At 40.1% G+C, this 21,051-nt stretch overlaps 1 protein-coding gene across 1 annotated transcript; it reads left to right on the top strand.

Moving 5' to 3' along the window:
* Positions 1 to 3,703: 3,703 nt before the first annotated feature.
* Positions 3,704 to 19,849, top strand: DHRS7 (dehydrogenase/reductase 7). The gene is made up of 7 exons (XM_029239518.1): positions 3,704 to 3,963; positions 10,097 to 10,249; positions 12,001 to 12,107; positions 12,577 to 12,816; positions 15,389 to 15,511; positions 16,734 to 16,949; positions 19,625 to 19,849. Exons 1-7 carry the CDS (start codon positions 3,831 to 3,833, stop codon positions 19,670 to 19,672), a joined length of 1,020 nt encoding a protein of 339 aa, XP_029095351.1. The 5' UTR covers positions 3,704 to 3,830; the 3' UTR covers positions 19,673 to 19,849.
* Positions 19,850 to 21,051: the final 1,202 nt, after the last annotated feature.

Here is a 21,051-nt window from a genome sequence, read left to right as displayed (position 1 = left end):
GGTTAAAATCTGTCAGCTCATGAATGGACTGATTCAGGAGAGGCCAGATTTCCACTGCTCTGCCTCTTATGCCCCACTGGCCTCAGAAGAGTCCCTTCATTTGTTCATCTGTCTTTCATTTGCTTTGAGCACTTTGGCTCCAAGTTTTAAGGTAAATTTTGTGCAAAATAGGAAGAGGCAACCCTAATGGACACTATTTATGAAAAGAATTTGCTGAGTATCTTCACCAGAGGCGGCAGATCTGAAGCTGGATTTTTCTCACTGGTAAATAGAACAAATGGGGACTTTTTGTATTGCAAAGATGTTAGTTATAATAGTTATCTTTTCTGATGATAGTAACTAAATCTTTAGACATATACTTGAATTCCAAAATGAATTATGCCTCTATTCAGGTAAAATAAAATTTCTGATGTGGAAATTTATACATTAATTTGTTGTTTTCATTTTCCAATGCAAGAACTGCTGGTGAGTTGAAATGACTGTGCGGTTTTATTATAGCTTGTGTACTAGTTAGGGTTCTCCATAGAAACAGAACCAATAGGAGATACACACACACACACACACACACACACATATACCTATACCTATACCTATACATATACAGAGAGAGAGAGAGAGAGAGAGAGAGAGAGAGAGAGAGAGGGAGAGAGAGATGTATTTTAAGGAGCTGACTCACACAATTGTGGCAGCCAGCAAGTCTGAAATGTGCAGGGCAGGCCTGCAGGCTGGAGACTCAGGGAAGAGCTGACATTGCAACCCAAGTTCAAAGGCAGTCTGGAGTCAGAATTCCCTCTTCTCGGGACCTCTGTCTTTTTCTTACCTAAGGCCTTTAACTGATTGGATGAGACCCACCCACATTATGGAGGCTGGTCTGCTTTACTCAAAGTCTACCGACTTAAATATTAATCATATCTAAAAAAATTACCTTCACAGCAACATCTAGACTAGTGTTTGACCAAAAACTGGGCACCATGGCCTAGCCAAGTCAACACATAAAATTAAGCATTATAGCTTGTTAATTAATAAATGTCCGTAAGTTTACAACAAGTACATACCCTGGAATGAATGAGACATTCATACTGCACCAAATCATCTGATTAAAAGACAAAAACACAGGGATAGAGTGGGAGTTTGGGACTGACATGTACACACTGCTATCTTTAAAAGAAAATGCTTTTCCATTTAAAAATAAAAGACAAAGACATATTTTTGAGACTTAGATGTTCAGAGCTCACATAGGCCTCTTACTCACCAGGGATGGGCAGACCAAAAATCATATTCTTTGGGCCAGTTTTTCCCAGCCCTGGGCCTGCTTCCCAGCTCCCACTCCCATAACTGCCATCTGCAAACCTGTCCCCTTTCACACACACACCCCCACCCCCACCACCCCAGCTGGAGTTTGTGATGGAGAATAGAGTGTACCCATCCATGGGTATGGTCTGGCTTGGGACATTAAGTCTAACTCAACCATTTCATTTTACAGAAGGAGAAAAAGGCTCAGAGGAAACTCTTGAAAAGAATTTGTTCACTGTAGTAGTATTGAAACCGAGCAGGACCCTGCGGGGCCCTCCCAGGTACAAAAGCACTTCCATGTACAAAAGTGCTTCCATGTCCCCTGTTTCTTGTTTGTAGAAAAGCTGTAGTCTCTGAGGCCTCCCCTGAGTCGCAAAAGAGCAGGCTCAAGCAGTTCATGATTAGGACAACAGAGTCACAGAATCTTTAGTTCCTCCCTGAAGAACATAGATAACAGTGTCTGATGCACATTCCTGAATTGTTTTGCAAAATACTAAAACCACTACCATATGGAAAAAGCTAACTGCATGATGACTAGACTATAGCCATGACATAAGCTGCTCCATCTTACACAATTTGCAAGAACTGGCCTCAAGGAAATGGAGACAAATCGACCTGGAATTGAAGATTAACTGCACTTAAAACAATCAAGATGACACCGACCAGACCACCACACGACCAGTTTCAAGCTATCTGTCGGAGCTGACTGTGCTGTTCTGCACACTCCTGAAACTTCTCCGTTTTTCCCTGTAAAACCCTTTCCCTCTAACTGACAAGTGGGAAATGGTTTGGGGGTTGCTAGTCCACCATCTCCCTAGGTTGCCAGCTTCCTGAATAAAGCATCTTTCTATTTTCAACAACCCTTGTCTCTTGGAACACTGAGCAAGAGCAGCTGAACCTGAGACAGGTTCCAGCTCCAGCTGGTAACTATTTTTAAGCACCTTATTTGAAAAGTCATTTGTCATAAGGAAAACAAAACCCATATTGTAAAGGTGACAAGGCAATAAGGGTAACTCTTGAGCAATATTATTCCAAGTTGTGATCAGGATAAACTATCAGTCAGGGTCAAGGTTTAGCTAGGTAGGGCACATCTTCCTCCAGGAACCCAGAACAATATCACAACAATTTCTGATTCAACACAGTGTAAACATTCTTATGGCTTTCAGGTGTAAGAGAACTCTATAGGCGTATAATATAGAGTTTATAAATAAAGCCCTCACCTTTCAGGTTGGAGTCTAAGAAATGATAATTATAATAGAAACAATAAATAATAATAATAATTAATTCTAATAACTACAAAAGAATGAATATAATTACTGCATATGAGCCACTGTGCTCCTCTCACAGGCATTTTTCTCATTTAAATTACATATTCTTGGGCTTCCCTCGTGGCACAGTGGTTAAGAATCTGCCTGTCAATGCAGGGGACATGGGTTCGAGCCCTGGTCCGGGAGGATCCCACATGCGCGGAGCAACTAAGCCCGTGTGCCACAACTACTGAGCCTGCGCTCTAGAGCCCGCAAGCCACAACTACTGAGTCCACGTGCCACAACTACTGAAGCCCGCGCGCCTAGAGCCTGTGCTCCTCAATAAGAGAAACCACCAGAATGAGAAGCCGGCGCACCACAACGAAGAGTAGCCCCCGCTCACCACAACCAGAGAAAAGCCCGCGCGCAGCAAAGAAGGCCCAACGCAGCCAAAGATAAATAAATAAATTTGTTTAAAAAAATTACATATTCTTTGTGGGTACAGATAAGGAAAAAATTTACTCAGGGTCACTGAGGGCTCAGCTACCCGGACTCCAACTGAGTTGGCTCAAGTCCCCAGTCCGTGCTCCTAGCACTAGACTCAAGTTGCCCAACCTTCACTTTCTCATTCAGCAATGGGGCCAGGGTCACTTTTCAAGGTGCTTTCCAAATTTAGGTGGACACGGGGCCAGTCTTACTCAGCCACTGGGTTAATTCGGTGAGGGGGTGGGTGTGGCGTGGGGTGGAAACAAATTGACGGTTTGTTGGGTTCATCTAGTTAAAGAAAGAAAGATAAGAAGGGGGAGGAGGAGGTCGAATTCATAGGTTGGAATATTTGTGCTCTTCCTGAGCTTCGAAAACTATTTGCCCGCAAAACAACTGTAAAAGAACCGTTCTTGAGATTATAAATGCTGTAACTACCGTACCAACAGGAGTATCGCCAAGTGCTTAAGTCATCCACGCCGTCTGTTCCTACTGCAACCCCTTATTAGGAGCACAAGCAGGCAAACCCTGGGCAGCGATCGCCGGGCTGGGCACTGGGCCGGCATTGCCCACGCCCAACGCGCGCAGCCGAGGGGCGGCTCCCAGCCGGCGGGTAGCGGGTCTGGGCGCACCTGGCCACTCCTCCCTTCTGCCGGCTCTCTGGGCGGGCCCGGGCAGGAGGCGGGCGCGGCGGCGGCGGAGGCGGCGGCGCTGAGGCACGACCGCTGCCGCGCGGCTTAAGACTAGGGCGGTGGCTCTGTTGGTCTGTCGGCCTTCGTCCTACGTAGCAGGGCGCGCGCGGCCGCGATGAGCTGGGACCTGCTGCTCTGGCTGCTGGCGCTGTGCGCGCTGCTCGCTCTCGTGGTGCAACTGCTACGCTTCCTGCGGGCCGACGGCGACCTGACCCTGCTGTGGGCCGAGTGGCAGGGGCGACGCCCAGGTGAGGACCCGCAGCCGCCTTTCCGGAGTGGGAGGCCGGGCTTCGTGCGGTCCGATTTCCGCTGCCTTTGCGTCCCTCGCGAAGGGTGGCGTGGAGCTTCCGGGAAGCGAGGCTGTGTCTTTCCCCGGGGCTGCGGTTCGGGGAGGAAGGGGCCGGGGCCTTTTGTCTTCTGTCCTGGTCCATATGGACTTCCCTGGTTGCCAGCGTAAGAGAGCATTGTGGGGCGCCCACAGATCTCAGAATTCTCAACCCCGCTCCCAGGGATTCAGATGCAGCGTGGGAGGACAATACTTTGAGAAAGTGCGTTCGTAAAGGAGACTCCTTTTGAGGCTACTTTGTGCGGTTGTTTATCTGCCATTTCTCACTCTACTCAGAGTAGCGAAATTAAATTTGAGGTAATCCAGAATCACCCACATACCTGCTTACTCATTGGGATAAAAGTATAACCATAGAAAGAACTGGATTGGCGTTTTGCCTGGAGGAAGATCATTACTGGCATACTAAAAGGCGTTCTGCCTGTCTCACTTTTATCTTTGCCCTGCTTAATATTTGATGGTCGTTTACTAAACGCATTCTATGTGCTAAGCACTGGGCTAGGCCCTTTTCACACATGACAGGTCACCTTTTCAGTGACTCTTAAGCTTATTTTCCAGATAGGGAAACTAATGCTCAGAGAAATTTAATAGACTGCCCAGAGCTAGGCTTTGGATCTGTAAGGGCCAGGAGGGAAGTGGGATTTCCCTGGACCTAGTTTCCTGTATGAAACTATCCAAATTATGTGAGGAGGTTTGCTTGGAAGTGATAACTAGTATGCTTTAAAAATGGAGCCAGGCATATACCCTGAGAAAACCATAATTCAAAAAGAGACATGTACCCCAATGTTCGTTGCAGCACTATTTACAATAGCCAGGAGGACATGGAAGCAACCTAAATGTCCATTGTCAGATGAATGGATAAAGAAGATGTGGCACATATATACAATGGAATGTTAGTCATAAAAAGGAACGAAACTGAGTTATTTGTAATGAGGTGGATGGACCTAGAGTCTGTCATACAGGGTGAAGTAAGTCAGAAAGAGAAAAACAAATACCGTATGCTAACGCACATATATGGAATCTAAATAAAAGGTAATGATGAACCTAGTGGCAGGGCAGGAATAGAGATGCAGATATAGAGAACGGACTGTAGGACACGGCGTGGCGGTGGGGGGGGCGAGGCAGGGTTGGGAAGCTGGGACGAAGTGAGAGAGTAGCATTGACATATATACCTTACCAAATGTAAAATTGGTGGGTAGCTGGTGGGAAGCTGCTGCATAGCACAGGGAGATCAGCTCAATGCTTTGTGATGACCTAGAAGGGTGGGATAAGGAGGGTGGGAGGGAGGCTCAAGAGGGAGAGGATATGGGGATATACGTATACATATAGCTGATTCACTTTGTTGTACTGCAGAAACTAACACAACAGTGTAAAGCAATTATACTCCATTAAAACTGTTAAAAAAAAAAAAACCCAAAAACTGGAGCCAGGGAGGGAAGAGGAGCCATATCACTTACACAGGGGTGAGAATTGGTTCTTGGGGACAGAAAAAATTCTTAGATGGTACAATGTTTTATGCCCCTTCAAAGCTCATCTCTACCCAACAAAATATTATTCCTTAGTATTTCATTTTTCTTCTTGGGTTTTTGGGGGGTATAGCATGTGTAGGGCTGACATTGAGTTTATGGAAAATACATAACACATGTGCAAGATCAGGGCTACAGAACTATGGTAAATAGATGGCTGTGATTGGTAGACTTTCTCTTAGTCATTTGCTCCATCTCAACAGATGGAATGCATGTGCCTATTGGCTGCTTTGTGGATGTTTGTGTTTGATCCTCAGTGCTTTTGTGTTAAGTTGGACTTTGAGAATTCCATAAAAATATCTTATATTTTATTATTCTATAAAAGTTATTCAACTGATAATGTCAAGTGCTGAAAAGGAAAAATGTTGACAATATCTAGCAGCTAGTTAAATGAAAAGTTATTTTAACATATCAAGTAAAAGTTAAGGTGGCTAAAGGTAATTTTTAAGAAATTCATTTAGTTTTTTCAGTGTCTTTTGCTGGAAAAGTATCAGTTTTGAAGGGTTTTTTAATACATTTAACTACTTTTCTATTATGTAGCTGTATAATTTGCCAATTTACATATGTAATATAATACATTACAATTTAAGTAAATACATTACAAGTTATTTAGCAAAATAACTTTTGTAAGTTTACAGTTGTAAAGTTAAATGTTAATAGCTTTTAAATTTAACTTAACTTTTAATTTTTAAATTTCACCATTCTTAAACCTGCATTGACTGAAGAGTAAACTTTATAGAACTCCTTTTATGTATAAAGCAAGATAGATATATGTAAATACATAAACAGATGTACAGTATATCTGTGAAATTAAAATGTCTTGGAGGAGTTATTAGGAAAAAATGACTAAAAAGACATTTAGGGGCTGGGGGTGGGGGTGAGGTGATAATGAAAAGTTAAAGGAACATGAAGATAGACTCAAGTTCCCAAAACAGCTCAGCCTGCAAAGATGGGTAGACTCTTTGAAGGTTAAAAAAAAATTATCCTCTTTTTCTTCTCTATAGGTTTATTACTTTTTGTCACTTTAAAAAATAGACAATATACTCACATAAGGCAAATTTTAAAAATACAAAGGGATGTATGGTGACAAGTAAAGCTCTCTTCCACCCTTGTCTCCCAGCCACCCAGTATGCCTCTTTGGAGGCAACCACCATTTCCTGCCTTTTATGTATCCTTCTGGAGATAGTCTCTGCATTTCCAAGCATGTATCTCACATGGTGAAATTTAAGAGTGACTAATTTTAGTTATTGCATGTAGATGCAGAAAAATCCATGGCACCAGTCCAGAGTAGGAAAAGTCTCAACAGCAGCACATGTGAGGAAGACTCAGATTTTGGTTGGCCGTAACTTCAATGTGAGTCAACTGTGAAGTGCCAGAAAAGATTAGGCAATCCTGGGAGATGTTTAGTGTCTGATGGAACAAACTGCAAACAACAGCAGATGTCTTCTGAATACCTGCTTGTGTTGGCCTCTGTGCTGGGCACTGGGGACACAGCAGTGACTGAGCCAGCCACTGCCTGGGCCCTCACGGAGCCTCCCTTCTGAGGGACAAGGGAAGCGATTTAGTCATGTCACCTTGCTCTGAACTGTCCAGACCCCATGGGAATCCTGTGTCCTGCTCTGGCCAGCTCCTTTCAGTAGGAACATTGACCAGCTGGAGCTTGTGCAGAGGGTATGAGCAGAAGAGTGAGGAAATCGGATGCCATGTCATCTGAGGGAAGGTAGCAGAAATTGGAGGTGTTTAGCCTTAGAGAAGCAAGAGATGAAAGGACGTAGGGAGGACATAACAGCTGTCTTCAAATAAATGAGACACTGTCATATGCAAAACAGGCTTGATTTATTCTTCCTGACACCACAAGGCAGAACTGCTGCCAATGGCTGCTGGTCCATAGAAGTTAAAAAGTTATCAGTATAAGAAAGAATCCCTGAACCCCTTAAATGATTAGACTTGCCTTGAAAAGGAACCAGTGCCTCAGAGATAACTAGCTTACTCTTCCTGTGAGGAAATTAAGTAGATCCTAGTCAACAGCCTGAGGGGAGAATTCTGAAACTGGGTTGAGGGTTGAACTCTAAGTGTCCTTCCAACTCCAAGAATCTGCTTTCAGAAGCTCTTTAGGGGAGGCCAGTTATGTATGCCAGATTCTGTTGAATTGTTAAACAAAAGTTGGTGCTGAATAAAAAAGTTTTCTTCTCCAGAGTGGGAAGAAGGGTGCCAGAACTGCAGGTGTACTAAGGTAAATGTGAGCCTGTGGGTTTTCATTGTTGCCTTTAAATAATGTTTGCATATTGGTATACAAATGAAGAAATCTTTGTTAGTTCTGTGCTAGTTAGTAAATAGTTACAAACAAATTATATTCACCTTGAAGTCTTGTGTATTGCAGAACTTTGGAACAATGAGTCGTCAATGAATGACTATCTGAATATACATTCTGCTATTCCTGATAAAGTCCTTCAGGAAGGTTGCTCAGTTGAGCCTTTCCACAAAAGTACATCAGATGTGGGAGTTCCCTGGTGGTCTAGTGGTTAGGACTTGGAGCTTTCACTGCCATGGCCCAGGTTAGGGAACTGAGATCCTTCAAGCTGCAGCCAAAAAAAAAAAAGAAAAAAGTACATCAGATGATAGGAAAGCATTGTAGCCCAGACACAGTATTTGGGATGTTTCTGTCCTTACTTCAGATATTTACATGACACCTCTTTCCTGAGGACATTTTCTTGAATGGCTAAGATAGTTGGGTTCTAAGATATTGATCTTATTAAAACGTGGTCAGTGTAGGCTAGTGATCAGAGTGTGGGCTTTGGAGCTAGATATACCTGGACTCCTATCCTAGTTCTGCCAGGGTTCTTGGGTGTTTATTCAACAGTGATTTATGGAGTGCTTTCTCTATGCGAGTCTCTGTGCGAGGCACTGAGGACACAGCAATGAATAAGGGAGTCAGGGTTCTAGCCTTAAGGAAATTTACAGTCTAGTGCTGTAAATTAATCTCTGTAAACCTCAGTTTCCTTTTCTATAAAACTGAGATAATTCTTGTTTCATAAGGTCCTTGTGAGGGTTTTCATAAGGTAATATGTTTAAGCACATAGGAAGCAATGAAAAAATGTTAAGCCATTAAAGTTAGTAACCCCATTGCCCCTGGCTGGAGAAATAACAACATACAATGTGTTTTGCTGCCAAAAAGTCCATTTGTTAATCAATTTTAGCAACAATTACAGTTGACATTTTATTAAGCACTGAGTATGTGTCACACACTGCTCTGAGTGCTTTACATGTTTTGACTCATTTCTCTCAACAGTCCTATGAAGGACTGTTCAGTTTTCCAGGTTTGGAAAATTAAGGCACCGAGTTCTCACATGGGAGCATTTCATTGCTGTGTGTGACACAGCTGGAACTTGAGCGGATAGTCTCCAGAGCTCGTACTGATTACCCGCCAGTTAGGTTTTAGAATTGTTTGACTAAAACAGTAAACTAGTTTCCTGATTTTAACTTTTCTGATCTAAAATCAGCAATGTGTATCTTAAATAAAACCTTGTTTGCTATTTTTGATAAATAACACATTTTAATAAACAAGGCACACAGGAACACTGCACTACAGTGACTCTACGAATTCAGATGGACGGTGGCTATCGTGTGCTTCAGTGCAAATAAGTTTTTCACTGGAGAATAAACCACTCATCATTGCTTTATTTTACATTTTTACAATCTTTAACAAGATGATACTTGGGCAAGCAGAGTACATTTCATTGCTCATATGTATTTCTTCTTGGGTGAACTACTAGATTCTTCTAAGATGAAAGCTCAGGCATTTGGGGGGCACTAAAAACCTTTAGTTGATAGGCATCAGATATGACTGACAAATGGGGAAAACATGACTTTAAAAATCCAGGGTGATTCTACCATACCCTAGAGTAGAACTTGGTATATTCAGATTTGCAAGAAATTAGAATAATAGAATTGAAAACTGGATGGGACTTTCAGTGATCATCTTATCTGAATCCCTCATTTATGAATAAGGAAAGTGAGAATGTGAATCCAGATACTTTCTATTTACTTACCCTTACTTTTCTTGATCAAATATACAGATAAATAGAGTCTTAGAGTCAGACCATGGAGTTATACCTTGAAGTAAAGTCTGGAAAACTCACCAAGAGTCTAGAATACACAAAATAACATGTCGATAACTGCTACTAATATGATTTGTAGTACTAGGTAGGAAGTGTTTTCTTAGGATATTTAATTTAAAAAAATTTAAACCACTTTATTGAGGTATGATTATAAGAAACTGTCCATATTTAATGTATACAACTGGATGAGTTTGGGGATAAGTATACAACTGTGAGACCATCACCACAATCAAGGCTGTAAACATAGGATATTTAAATTTTTAAGCGCCACACATTATGTCTTCATATTCAGTGATATTGTTTAAAACTACTTTTTTCCTTTGGTTAATCTTTGATTTATGGATGTAACCCATAGCTTATTTTCTCCCCTCAATCCCCACTCCTTTTTCAATAGAATGGGAGCTGACTGATATGGTGGTGTGGGTGACTGGAGCATCAAGTGGGATTGGTGAAGAGCTGGCTTACCAGCTGTCCAAACTAGGAGTTTCTCTTGTGCTGTCATCCAGAAGAGTGCATGAGCTGGAAAGGGTGAAAAGAAGATGCCTTGGTAAGTAAATGTAAAAGAGCAGCAGTGCTTCCTAGAAGTAAATCAGAACCCAAAGTCAAAATTTGGGAATTTTAGAGAGAAGAGGGGGATTCTCCTGGGCAGTGGACTCTGTTTCCAAATGCTCTACGTGCTTTGATCCAAGTCCTCTTCCTTTTGTCATCTCTTAGTTAGCTGGCCTGCCCTTTTTCTTCTCTTTTTCTGCCACATTTCTACTTTTGTTTTTGACACTGGTTCTTAGCATTAGGGAGTGACCATCAATTCTCTCAAATGCTAGTGGATTTTTACTGACCAAATAAATGTCTTACATTTTTGTCTTAAAGAACAGTTTGGTTCTTATGTATGATATACATGTATGTAACCAGAGAAATGTAATTGACATTTTGGTAAAACATCAGATATTAAAATCATAGGAAATGGTATAAGATTTTTGTTACAGGAATAAACAGGAATAGAGTTAAATTTTTTTGGGGGGGGACATGCCACACATGTGGGATCTTAGTTCCCGGACCAGGGATCATACCCATGCCACTTTGCAGTGGAAGCACGGAGTCTTAATCACTGGACCACTAGGGAAGTCTCGGAATAGAATTAAGTTTGAAAAATGCAGCTTGAGGTAATATTTTTCATATATATAGGACAACAATGTTTTTGTCGGTTTGGGTTTTGGTGTAGTTATGTTCACAGTGAAAGCAGCCTCAAGTAATAAAGTTATTATTTCTCATGGGACATTTAGTATCTACACTGAAATAATTTTGAATTTTCCAGTAGACCATTTTTTGGGTCATTTACCTGTCATTCTTTAAAAATCTTTCTTTCACTTTGCTGATGGAACTAACCACCCAGAAACAGAGTTAGTTGCCAAGGCCACAAGCCCTCTTTCACGATATTGCTTTCAAAGGCTTCTTGTGTTTTTGAACTGGGCCATTTCTTAATGGCAGTTGCTCCTCCTCTGTTGAGACTTGCACTGGCAGAAATGAACCATAACAGCATTTCTTAGCTGGAGTAAGGCTCTTTCCTTTTGTCAGATCATTAGTACAAACTATTTCTTTTACAAAACAGTTACTGTTTCACAATTTACTCCTTTGCCCATAAAGCCTTTACACCTCTTGTTTTCTCTACTTACTTGTTTTTCTTATTGAAACACAACCTTGTTGTATTTCAAGGTTATTCAAGGAAATTAGTTTCAGTTGCTCTTTTGATGAACAGAAATAGAAAGGGCCATTACAGCACAACTTGTTTCTTGGTTGCGAATTTCAGGATTGTATCCTTTTCCTTGTTTGCCTCCTAGAAACCTTAGCCTCTGGAAGGAAGCTTCTATGTGTCATGGGACTGGAGGACTCAACTTATTGATTTTCAGCATAAAATTTTAAAAAATGTGTTTAAAAATCAAGTAGTGAACCTATCATATAACAGTTGTACAGATGTACCTCTGTACTTATAAAGAAATTGCTCTAAAATTTTTGCTTTTTTTAGTTTGTAATATAATCTTGATTTCTTCCAGAGTCTGTTCCAATATTAGGCTGTATATATTCAAGCTGAAGAGAGGAATTCTACTTCCTGTGTACCCAGCTTTTTGTCCGATGATATGTTGCCATATCACCACCAGTCCTCTTCTTGGTCACTGAACAGAACCTCATCCACAGGGCCACCCAGAAACGAGTTCATTGCCAAATGTGGTTGTAGGGTGGGTGTTAAATGTTAATGTAAATAGCACATGACTTCCACATTAATTTTTAAGTGTCTTTATTTAGAGAACGGCAATTTGAAAGGAAAAGATATACTCATTTTGCCCCTTGACCTGACTAACAGAAGTTCCCATGAAATGGCTACCAAAGCGGTTCTCCAGGAGTTTGGCAAAGTAAGTAGCATTTTGAGTGCATGAATCTTGCTTTGAAGTAGCTGCAAAAGAGATTCCCATCTATGGTGCTGTCATTCAAAGGGCTTTAGGCAAATGGGTTCATGCAGTGTGATGAAGGCCCATGAGCTGGGCCTCTTAATCTCTGAGTCTGTGGCTTTATGTAATTAGAACTTTTCCTCCCTTAACAAATACTAACTCCTCCATGTAGAACAAAAGAAGCTAAAAATCCACTGTGCCTATTATTTTTGTGACACATTATTTTCCATAAAAAGTCACTTAAGTTGAGAATTTAGTTCCATAGGTGAATTCTGATTTTCATTTTATCTTTTTTATTGCTGACTTCTGGAAATATACCATCCTGTTCCATTGATTCATCAAGTTAACAATATAACCAGCCATCCCTGGGAATTCCAACAATACATTTACAGGTCATCTCTAAAGTGCCTCTTTTCTGATTTTCTTTAATTAGATTGACATTCTGGTCAACAATGGTGGAGTATCCCAGCGTTCTTTGTGTGTGGACACCAGCCTGGACGTCTACAAGGAGCTAATAGAGGTTAACTACTTAGGGACGGTGTCCTTGACAAAGTGTGTTCTGCCTCACATGATTGAGAGGAAGCAAGGAAAAATTGTTACTGTGACTAGCCTCCTGGGTGTTATATCTGCACCCCTTTCTGCTGGATATTGTGCCAGCAAACATGCTCTTCAGGTAAGGCTGCCAAAACTGAACTCGGATAGAACTGACCTGAATGTGTATATGGGGCATATGGCCTTCACTGCAAGAGATCAACGGAACTGGGTAGTGATGTATGGAGACACAGAGAGACCCAAGGAGATCTCGGGTAGAAGACTTACCCAGAAGATGCTAAAAAAGACTTGAGCCTTACATGCCTCTTCCTAATTTAGCAAACATGTCTTGAGCACCTACACTGTGTCGTGCACTGTAACAGGTCCTGGGAGTATAAAGATGATAAGATATGATATGATCCCTGCCCTTGAAAACTGTATAGTCTAGTTGACATGTCACCCTTTACCTTATCCTCATTTCTAACACATCTTCATGGCAAATTTGGGGTCTACTCCTTGTTTCTTCTACACACATTTCAGGATGTACTTGTCCTCATTTCTGTGACTTCTTTTTCCTTCCCCATTGTTGTTGGTGTTTATTTTACCTGAATTTCTAAATGTACATGCATGTCAGATGTAGGAACTGCCCACTGAATGATGAGCCCTGCATTTCATATCCCTACTGGGACTAGCCTTGACTCTGTTTACTCTGATTTCATTGGAAGAAGAAAATCTAGTTAAGGCAGAGTCTCTGAGAAAGCTTAATTTGGCTTGCATAATTTATGAGATGTGAATATTAGAAACGAATGAATTTTTAATGTTGGCTTAAGAGTGGATAAGAAATGTTACTAAACTATAACATGGAGCAAATTAAATCGTAAGGCCAGTAGGAGAAGAATGATTAAGAAAGACAAATGATTTATAATTAATGCTGTTGAAGGTCAGTTTAAGTAGAATGTTTCACTGTTGGAATAATGAGATGCAATAGTTGAATGGTCATCAGTTTCATGAAAATTTGAAGCTTTGGTTCCTTAGGATCCTCTTTCTGCTGTGAAGAGCAGACAGTTGCAGAGTGATGAAATGAATACGGGAGTGATGATTTCCTCATATTTGGTAATGGGGTATCATTTACTTCCTGCAGAGCAGTTGGGCAAGTCTCAGGCAGGCAGATGAGGGAAGTTGGCCACCCCATCTGTTTCACACTTAGTATCTCATAAGACATGCAGGATGCTTTCAGTCAAACACAATATGAGTTGTCTGGCCTGCCCTCCAAGACTCACTGTTTTATTATTGGATTTGATCATCTGATACCATGTGGCAGGTTGAGACTCTGGTTATACCAGTAGCTGAACACTGAGACCAGGAGGCTCTTTTTGAAGAGCACATTTCCTTCCCCGATACCCAGCAAGCTAGAGAGTGAACTTATTTGTCATTCAGAGGTTCACACACTATACTAGATGTGATTTCAAACAAGGAGAGGTTTTCGTGTCTGGTGTATTGGCTTTCATGGTGTCCTCTCCCCTCTTTTGCTTACAGAGGCAGAAGGTTAAGGGTGCAGGAGTTCATTCATGAAGCCTTTTTTCCTGTCCATCAGTCAGGCACTGTATTAGTCTCTGACAGCGTGAACCCTCAAAGACCCTGTGTTTGTTAGGCATCAGCATTAAAGGCTGGTAACTGTTTGATGTTATTGGATCATAAATGAATGTACCCTGGGTTAGCTGCTTAGGCTTTTCAATTAATTCAGTTTATCACATTGTAGTCTTGGAATATTTCCTGATTTAGAGAGGAGATGAAGGGATGTAGATGTTTACTCCCTACTTGGTTTAGAAATGGGCAGTATCTTTTAAGTCTAGAGGGTCCAGCTTGTTTTTACAAAAGCCGTTGAGTAAGCAATCATATTACATTTTTAACTAGCCGTGTACTCTCTTACTACCCCCAAAATATAAATCTTTGCTGAAACTAATTATCTATTCAAATAGTAATTGAAAAGGTTGAACTGCTCCTCTATGATAGTTTTGGTTTAGTACTAATCCCCGCTTGCTCCCCCTTGCCCCAACATCTGCACTTTAGGCCACTTTGAGGGAGAAAAAGAAACCCAGCCTCAGTGATGCTCAATGGAGAACATGTAACCCTTTTGGAGTGGGGAGCTGGCAGCGACTGGGTGGGAGGGTGTATCAGACTCTCCAGGGGTAGTCTCTCACTTAATCAGCGCTAAATCACTGGTGTCACGAGCTGCCACTGCCAATGCGGGGATGAACCATTCATACCTGGAAAGAGCTGAGAATGCCTCTTCTAGATTGCCTTCAGTCTTACACTTAAAAATGCCTCATCTTGCGTAATTACATTTCCTATCCTTTACTCAGGCATTTCAGAACATATTTTCTGCTGCTGTTGTCCTTCATAAAAAGTTGAAGAGGGGCTTCCCTGGTGGCGCAGTGGTTGAGAGTCCGCCTGCCGATGCAGGGGACACGGGTTCGTGCCCCGGTCCGGGAAGATCCCACATGCCGCGGAGCGGCTGGGTCCGTGAGCCATGGCTGCTGAGCCTGCGCGTCCAGAGCCTGTGCTCCGCAACGGGAGAGGCCACAACAGTGAGAGGCCCGCGTATCGCAAAGAAAAAAGAAAAAAAAAAAGTTGAAGAAAAGTAATTCCATGCTATTAGTAAACATGAGATATGTGTCTGTATTTAATTTTACTTGTTTTTTTTTGCCTTTTAGGGGTTTTTTAATACCCTCCGAATTGAACTTGCTACATACCCAGGTATAATAGTTTCTAACATTTGCCCAGGACCTGTGCAATCAAATATTGTGAAGAATGCCCTAACTGAAGAAGTCACCAAGGTAAAAATTTCTAGTTGGGGAATAATTTGAATGCTTTAGTAGTTATACACTGGCATCATATCACTATGCCTCAGGGTTTTCATGTTAGAATTGCTTATGAACTCTTTACAGAACTTAACTCAGCATTAGGAAAATGGTTAAGGTTAGCTGATAGGGCTTTGGCATCCAGTTTTAATAAAAGCTAAAGAAATTACTAAGATAGTGCTAATAAGTAATCCACTATTATGTGTGCTATCAGTATTTTAAAAACCCAGTTTTAATCAATTCACAAATTATAGCAACACTGAAAGGTTCTGTGTGGCTGAATTTTGGTACATTAAATCTTACTGGGATTTTAAAAAGGGATTATGGTGAAGGAGCTTAGAAAAAAGCTTGTTGAGTTGTACTAATTTTAGGTTAGCCTCACCCAGGCCTGTGCTTCCCTCAGCTCATAGATTACACATGTGATCTATCAAATGAATAGTGAATGTCTCATGAAGAATCCAGTATCACTCACTAATACAAAAATCCCTCTAAAGGCCATGAAATTTTCCTTCTTCTCCACTAATATTTCTACTGAGATATAAATCTATATATGCTTCTATGTAAATGTTTACATATACAGTTTACATTTTCACATTTTCTGTGGAGGCACTATGGTAAAATAGAATAAGCACTCTATTATAGGAATCAAGGGACTTGGAATATAGAACTGGCTACTACTAAATGATCTGTGTGAGCACAGATAAGTTACTGCCTTTCTGGGCCTCAGTTTATTTGGAGAACGGTAGTGGGTTAACTAGAGCAGCAGTACCAGATTTTTTCAATACCAAGAAACCGCTTTTATCTTCTTCCTCCATTTCATCCTCATGGACTCCATATTTTATAGAATTTCACTTGCTAAATGTATGTATTAATAGTTTAAAATTTTTTACTAAGTGACATGGAATTATCATTAAGTACTTTAAGACGGTACAATTCTAATTAAAAGCAGAGAACTTTTATCTTGTAGTTAGCCTGCACAATCTTATCTGGTTAAGTGTATGAATTCCATTAGGCTTTTTGAAATATTACAAATAGCTTATAGGCACCCATTAGTACCTGTGGGGACTCCTAAGGGGCATGAGGCCACTTTAAAGGAGTCACTCAACTAGATGTCTTCTGGGTCCTTTCTAGCCTAAAACTTCTGTGAGATAACTTGCATAAATACACATCCCTCACCAATTTTTCAAAATTTTCTTAGACCACAGGCAGCAATGCAGATCAGTCCCACAAGATGGCAGCCAGTCGTTGTGTGCAGCTGATGTTAATCAGCATGGCCAATGATTTGAAGGAAGTTTGGATCGCGGATCAGCCTTTTTTGTTAATGGCATATTTGTGGCAGTATATGCCAACCTGGGCTTGGTGGATAACCGACAGATTAGGGAAGAAAAGGATTGAGAACTTTAAGAATGGTGTGGTAAGACTGATTTATACATTTCTGAATACATATCCATCTTGTAGGAAAGTATGACATCTTCTAGTGTTTGAAAACTAACCTTCCACCAACCTCATGATGTAAATAGAAAAGGTATAGAAAGTTTTCCATTCCCCCATGCATATCTGTTGGTTTACTATAAATTACTACTGGTCTTGGAGAAAGTTTTCTACAAGGTAAAATCAAATCAAGGATTGCCATTTTTTCTTCTATACTTACTGTTTGGCTAGTGTATGGGCCAAAATGCTTTTTCTCTACCATGTGTCCCCACAAACTCCAACCCATCTTACAAGTTTACATCCTACAAGTGTCACCTCCTTGGGTTGATACCTGGCCTCCCCTCCCATTTCTCCCCAGGACTTGGTGTACCTCAGCCCTGTGCCTACCTCTGTCAAAGCACTTCCACACTATTAAAAGAGATGCACTCTTACATGTAGTGCTGGTTCCTTTGACTTTGTTCCAGAAGCACTTTGCACATCTGAGATGTGTCTAGGAAAATACGCTGATCGCTCATTCTTTCAGCACTCATTCTTCCAGAAAAGTAAGGAATGTTATAAACTATTTCTGAGAAAATTGTGACCATCAAAAGAGTTTAATGTATAAACAGCACAGGATATGTAATGAGTTAAGCTAAAAATTATAGATCATATAGATATGATTATGCAAAGAAGCATTATTTCTGTGGATGGTTTTTACTGTTAAAGTATTTCTTTCAGTGATTACTACCTTCTTTTAGAAATGTTAGCAGGGATTGTATATAAGGAGAATTATAAAATGGGATCATACCATTTGTATCATTATATAACCTACCACTATTTAAGCAATCACAAATTGTTAGACATTTGTTCCAGCTTTTTGCAGGACGGTGAAAATGAATTAGTGAAAAAAGCAAAAAACAAAAGAAAACAAAATACTTAAAGAGACTTAAAGGTTATAAAACTTTCAATATGCACTAACATGTCTAGAGCTTGAAAAATCATGAAGGGGGCTATTCATTTTCTACTAACTAGTTTGCTTTGGGCCAAAACATTTATAAGTGTTTTGGTAACATTAAGTCCCAACACTGGGACTTGGTAGTGTGGGATGGTTCCGAAGGTAGAGCTTCATCAAATATTACATCTGAGTTTGAAATTTAGAGGACAGCAGATATAGTGGCATTGTGCCCAGTGATGGATAAGAGTTGAGAGGGAAAGGCCACCTTACTAAAGAGGTGACACAGCATCCTGGTAAAGAGCATGGAGCCTGGTGCCGGTCTACCTAGGTTGAAATCCCAGCTCTACCCCATACTCGTCCCATGACCCCAGGCAAGTTACTTCTCTCTCAGTCTCCCCATCTACAAAATGGAGACTACTGATACCACCTAGTCATAGGATTGTTATGGGGAGTAAATGAGTTAGTATGTGGAAAGCTCTTAAAACATACCGTGGAGTGTTATGATTATTAAGTATTAGCTGTTAAAGCTTTTGTTTTGATGGCAGGAGGATATTCAGCAAACAGATAGTAAAGATCAAAGAGTTAAATAATACGGCAGAGAGAGAATGCATTATAGAAATAATTGTTTCAGAGGGCAAAGAAGGACTAGGGGCTAGAGTTTCAGTCCCAGTGTAGCAGCTGTTCTTTCAGGAATGTCCATAAGGAGGATTTTTTTTTGTTTACAGAATACCTAACTATAAGATAAAAACATCACTCAGTAAATCTAGGCACTTCATTACATCTCACATTTGCTAAAAATAATGACCTCTCTCTTCCTACCAACATCTTTAAAATATTGCTTATTACGTGGTCTTACTGCTTTATCACTTTATGATAAACTGGGCATCCTTTCATTTCCCAAAACCATTTCTGAGATATACCTTATTCTTTACACAAAACCCTAGAAACTTTTAAAAGTTGTTCCTCTTTTTTTTTTTTACTTAATTCTCTCCTCCTTGCTTCTTTCCTCCCCACTGTTATTTTGTATTGTATATATCCATCTCCTTACTGAAATTTGTTTATAAGCATCTAAGTTAAGAGATGCCAGTATTATCCCAAACTAAATGTACTTGTTGATAATACTTGAATTTGTTTCTGTCATTTAAGCTAGGAACATTATGTCTGGAACTTTGTTTTGATGAATCGTTATTAATTTTAGGCATAAAGAATTGCGTTGAATTTTGTGTTATAATTTATGTCTTATTTAGTGCAAATTCTTGAAAGTGGTAAATGGATATCTTCCCAAATGAAATGTCACCTCTTAGAGACTGAGTTGCTTTGTTTTACTCTTTAAGCAATGTACTCAAAGTCCACAAAAGATTTTGAAGTTGTCTGTCAATTATTTTAATTCTAAAGACACTGTTCTTTGTATTTATTAAGGCAAGTCAGTGTAGGTATGACATGCTGATCCAGAAGAGTAATAATAGAAATTTCAGCATTTATGAAATGGCATAGTCAGATGCTAACAAATGACAGGGAAATAACTATGCTAAGCCCATTAGAGATATTTTTGTGTAGATCTAGAATTTTGGCTATGATTTTTATTCTGACTTAAGCATTTGCCCAGGTTTTATAAGGATTCTCAACAGTGAATCATAATGATATAGCTCCTCAAAACAGAAGGAATTAATTGTCGAAAACCGGGGTAGAAAAGACTGATTCATGTTTCTGTCATTCTGTTATAGGATGCAGATTCCTCTTATTTTAAAATCTGGAAGACAAAATATCAGTGAAGGAGTACTTGCATTTTTCAAGCCAATGGAAAGAGAAACGGAAAACATAACAACAGCAATTTTCTTATGCACTGAAGACTTACTTGTGATTTTACTTCTTAATAGATACAACTTTCCTTTCAACGTGTAATAAATAAGATTGCCAGGAGTCTTGCAATAAGGGTATTAATACATACTACATTCCTGGATTAAAGAGCATTTTAACATACTCTAGCATGTATGCTTAAAATCTAGGTTAGCAGAATGCCAACCAAAGAATTACAGTAATCCATTTAGCATAAATGCATGGAATATTACATGAAGCAGAGTGCTGGGGAATGGGCAGATATAAAGAAGTGTCTGAAATGGCATGCTTCCAAGGTGCTTACACTCTCTTGGAAGAGTTGACAGGTACAAATGACTGGAATTTGAAGCTGTAGGTAGGACTCATAGCAGCCATAATTTATTAAAAATCTATTATATGTCATTTGCTATACTGAGGTGCTTTGTAATTAGTTAATTCACTTATTTCTCATAACAGCCCTCTAAGGTAGGTGGTATTATCCACCTTAATAGATGAAGAAAGAAATGCCCAAAGCAAGTAGGTGTTACTTTCCCAAGGTCACAGAGCTCGTAAGGGGTAAAGCCTGAGTTAAACTCAGCTCAGGAAGATTCCATTGGCAACTTCTTATTATCATTAATTTTACTTTAATCTTTAGCACCTTATAGTAGAAAACATGCATAGGCCATAATAGAAGGGAGAAGAACAGGGGAAGAAAAACATGGTTCTTATGTATAAGCAGTTCACAGTTTACCTATAGACAAGGTAACACCCATAAAATAACTGGAATAGTTGGTGGAGAAGTTGGAGACCACCCTGGTGGCTATCTTTGGGAAATGGGGAAGGTGTAAATGGTGGAGTGATACCATGAGGTACAGCAAGTAAAAGCAATGGAATAAATGCATACATGGCAAGATGGATATATCCTAGCAGCACGGTGATGAGTGAAGAAAGTAAATGATGACTGTAACAATTCTGTTTACATATACTTAAATTTATGTGCACAGAAGATAGTGCTCATTTTGTCCACAGGGGATCCCAGATAATGGAATTATTAAACACAGGCTTGAAAACTATGTTTGGTATATTTAAAGATATAAAACACAAGATTAAGAATCTCAGCAGCAACCTAAGTGTCCACTGATGAATAAAGAAGATGTTGTGTATTTATATACAATGTAATATTACTCAGCCATTAAAAAAAGAAATCTTGCCACTTGATACAACATGGATGGATCTAGAAGGTATTATGCTAAGTGAAATATGTCAAAGAAAAATACCACATGATCTCACTAATATGTGTAATTTAAAAAAAAGAAAACAAGGGCTTCCCTGGTGG

This window comes from Monodon monoceros, unplaced genomic scaffold, assembly GCF_005190385.1.
Source record: "Monodon monoceros isolate NGI ecotype Baffin Bay Population unplaced genomic scaffold, NGI_Narwhal_1 Super_Scaffold_21, whole genome shotgun sequence".
NCBI classification, from domain to species: Eukaryota; Metazoa; Chordata; class Mammalia; order Artiodactyla; family Monodontidae; genus Monodon; species Monodon monoceros.
The sequence above is the reverse complement of the archived record's forward strand: the minus strand, read 5'-3'. Positions and strand labels throughout refer to the sequence as shown.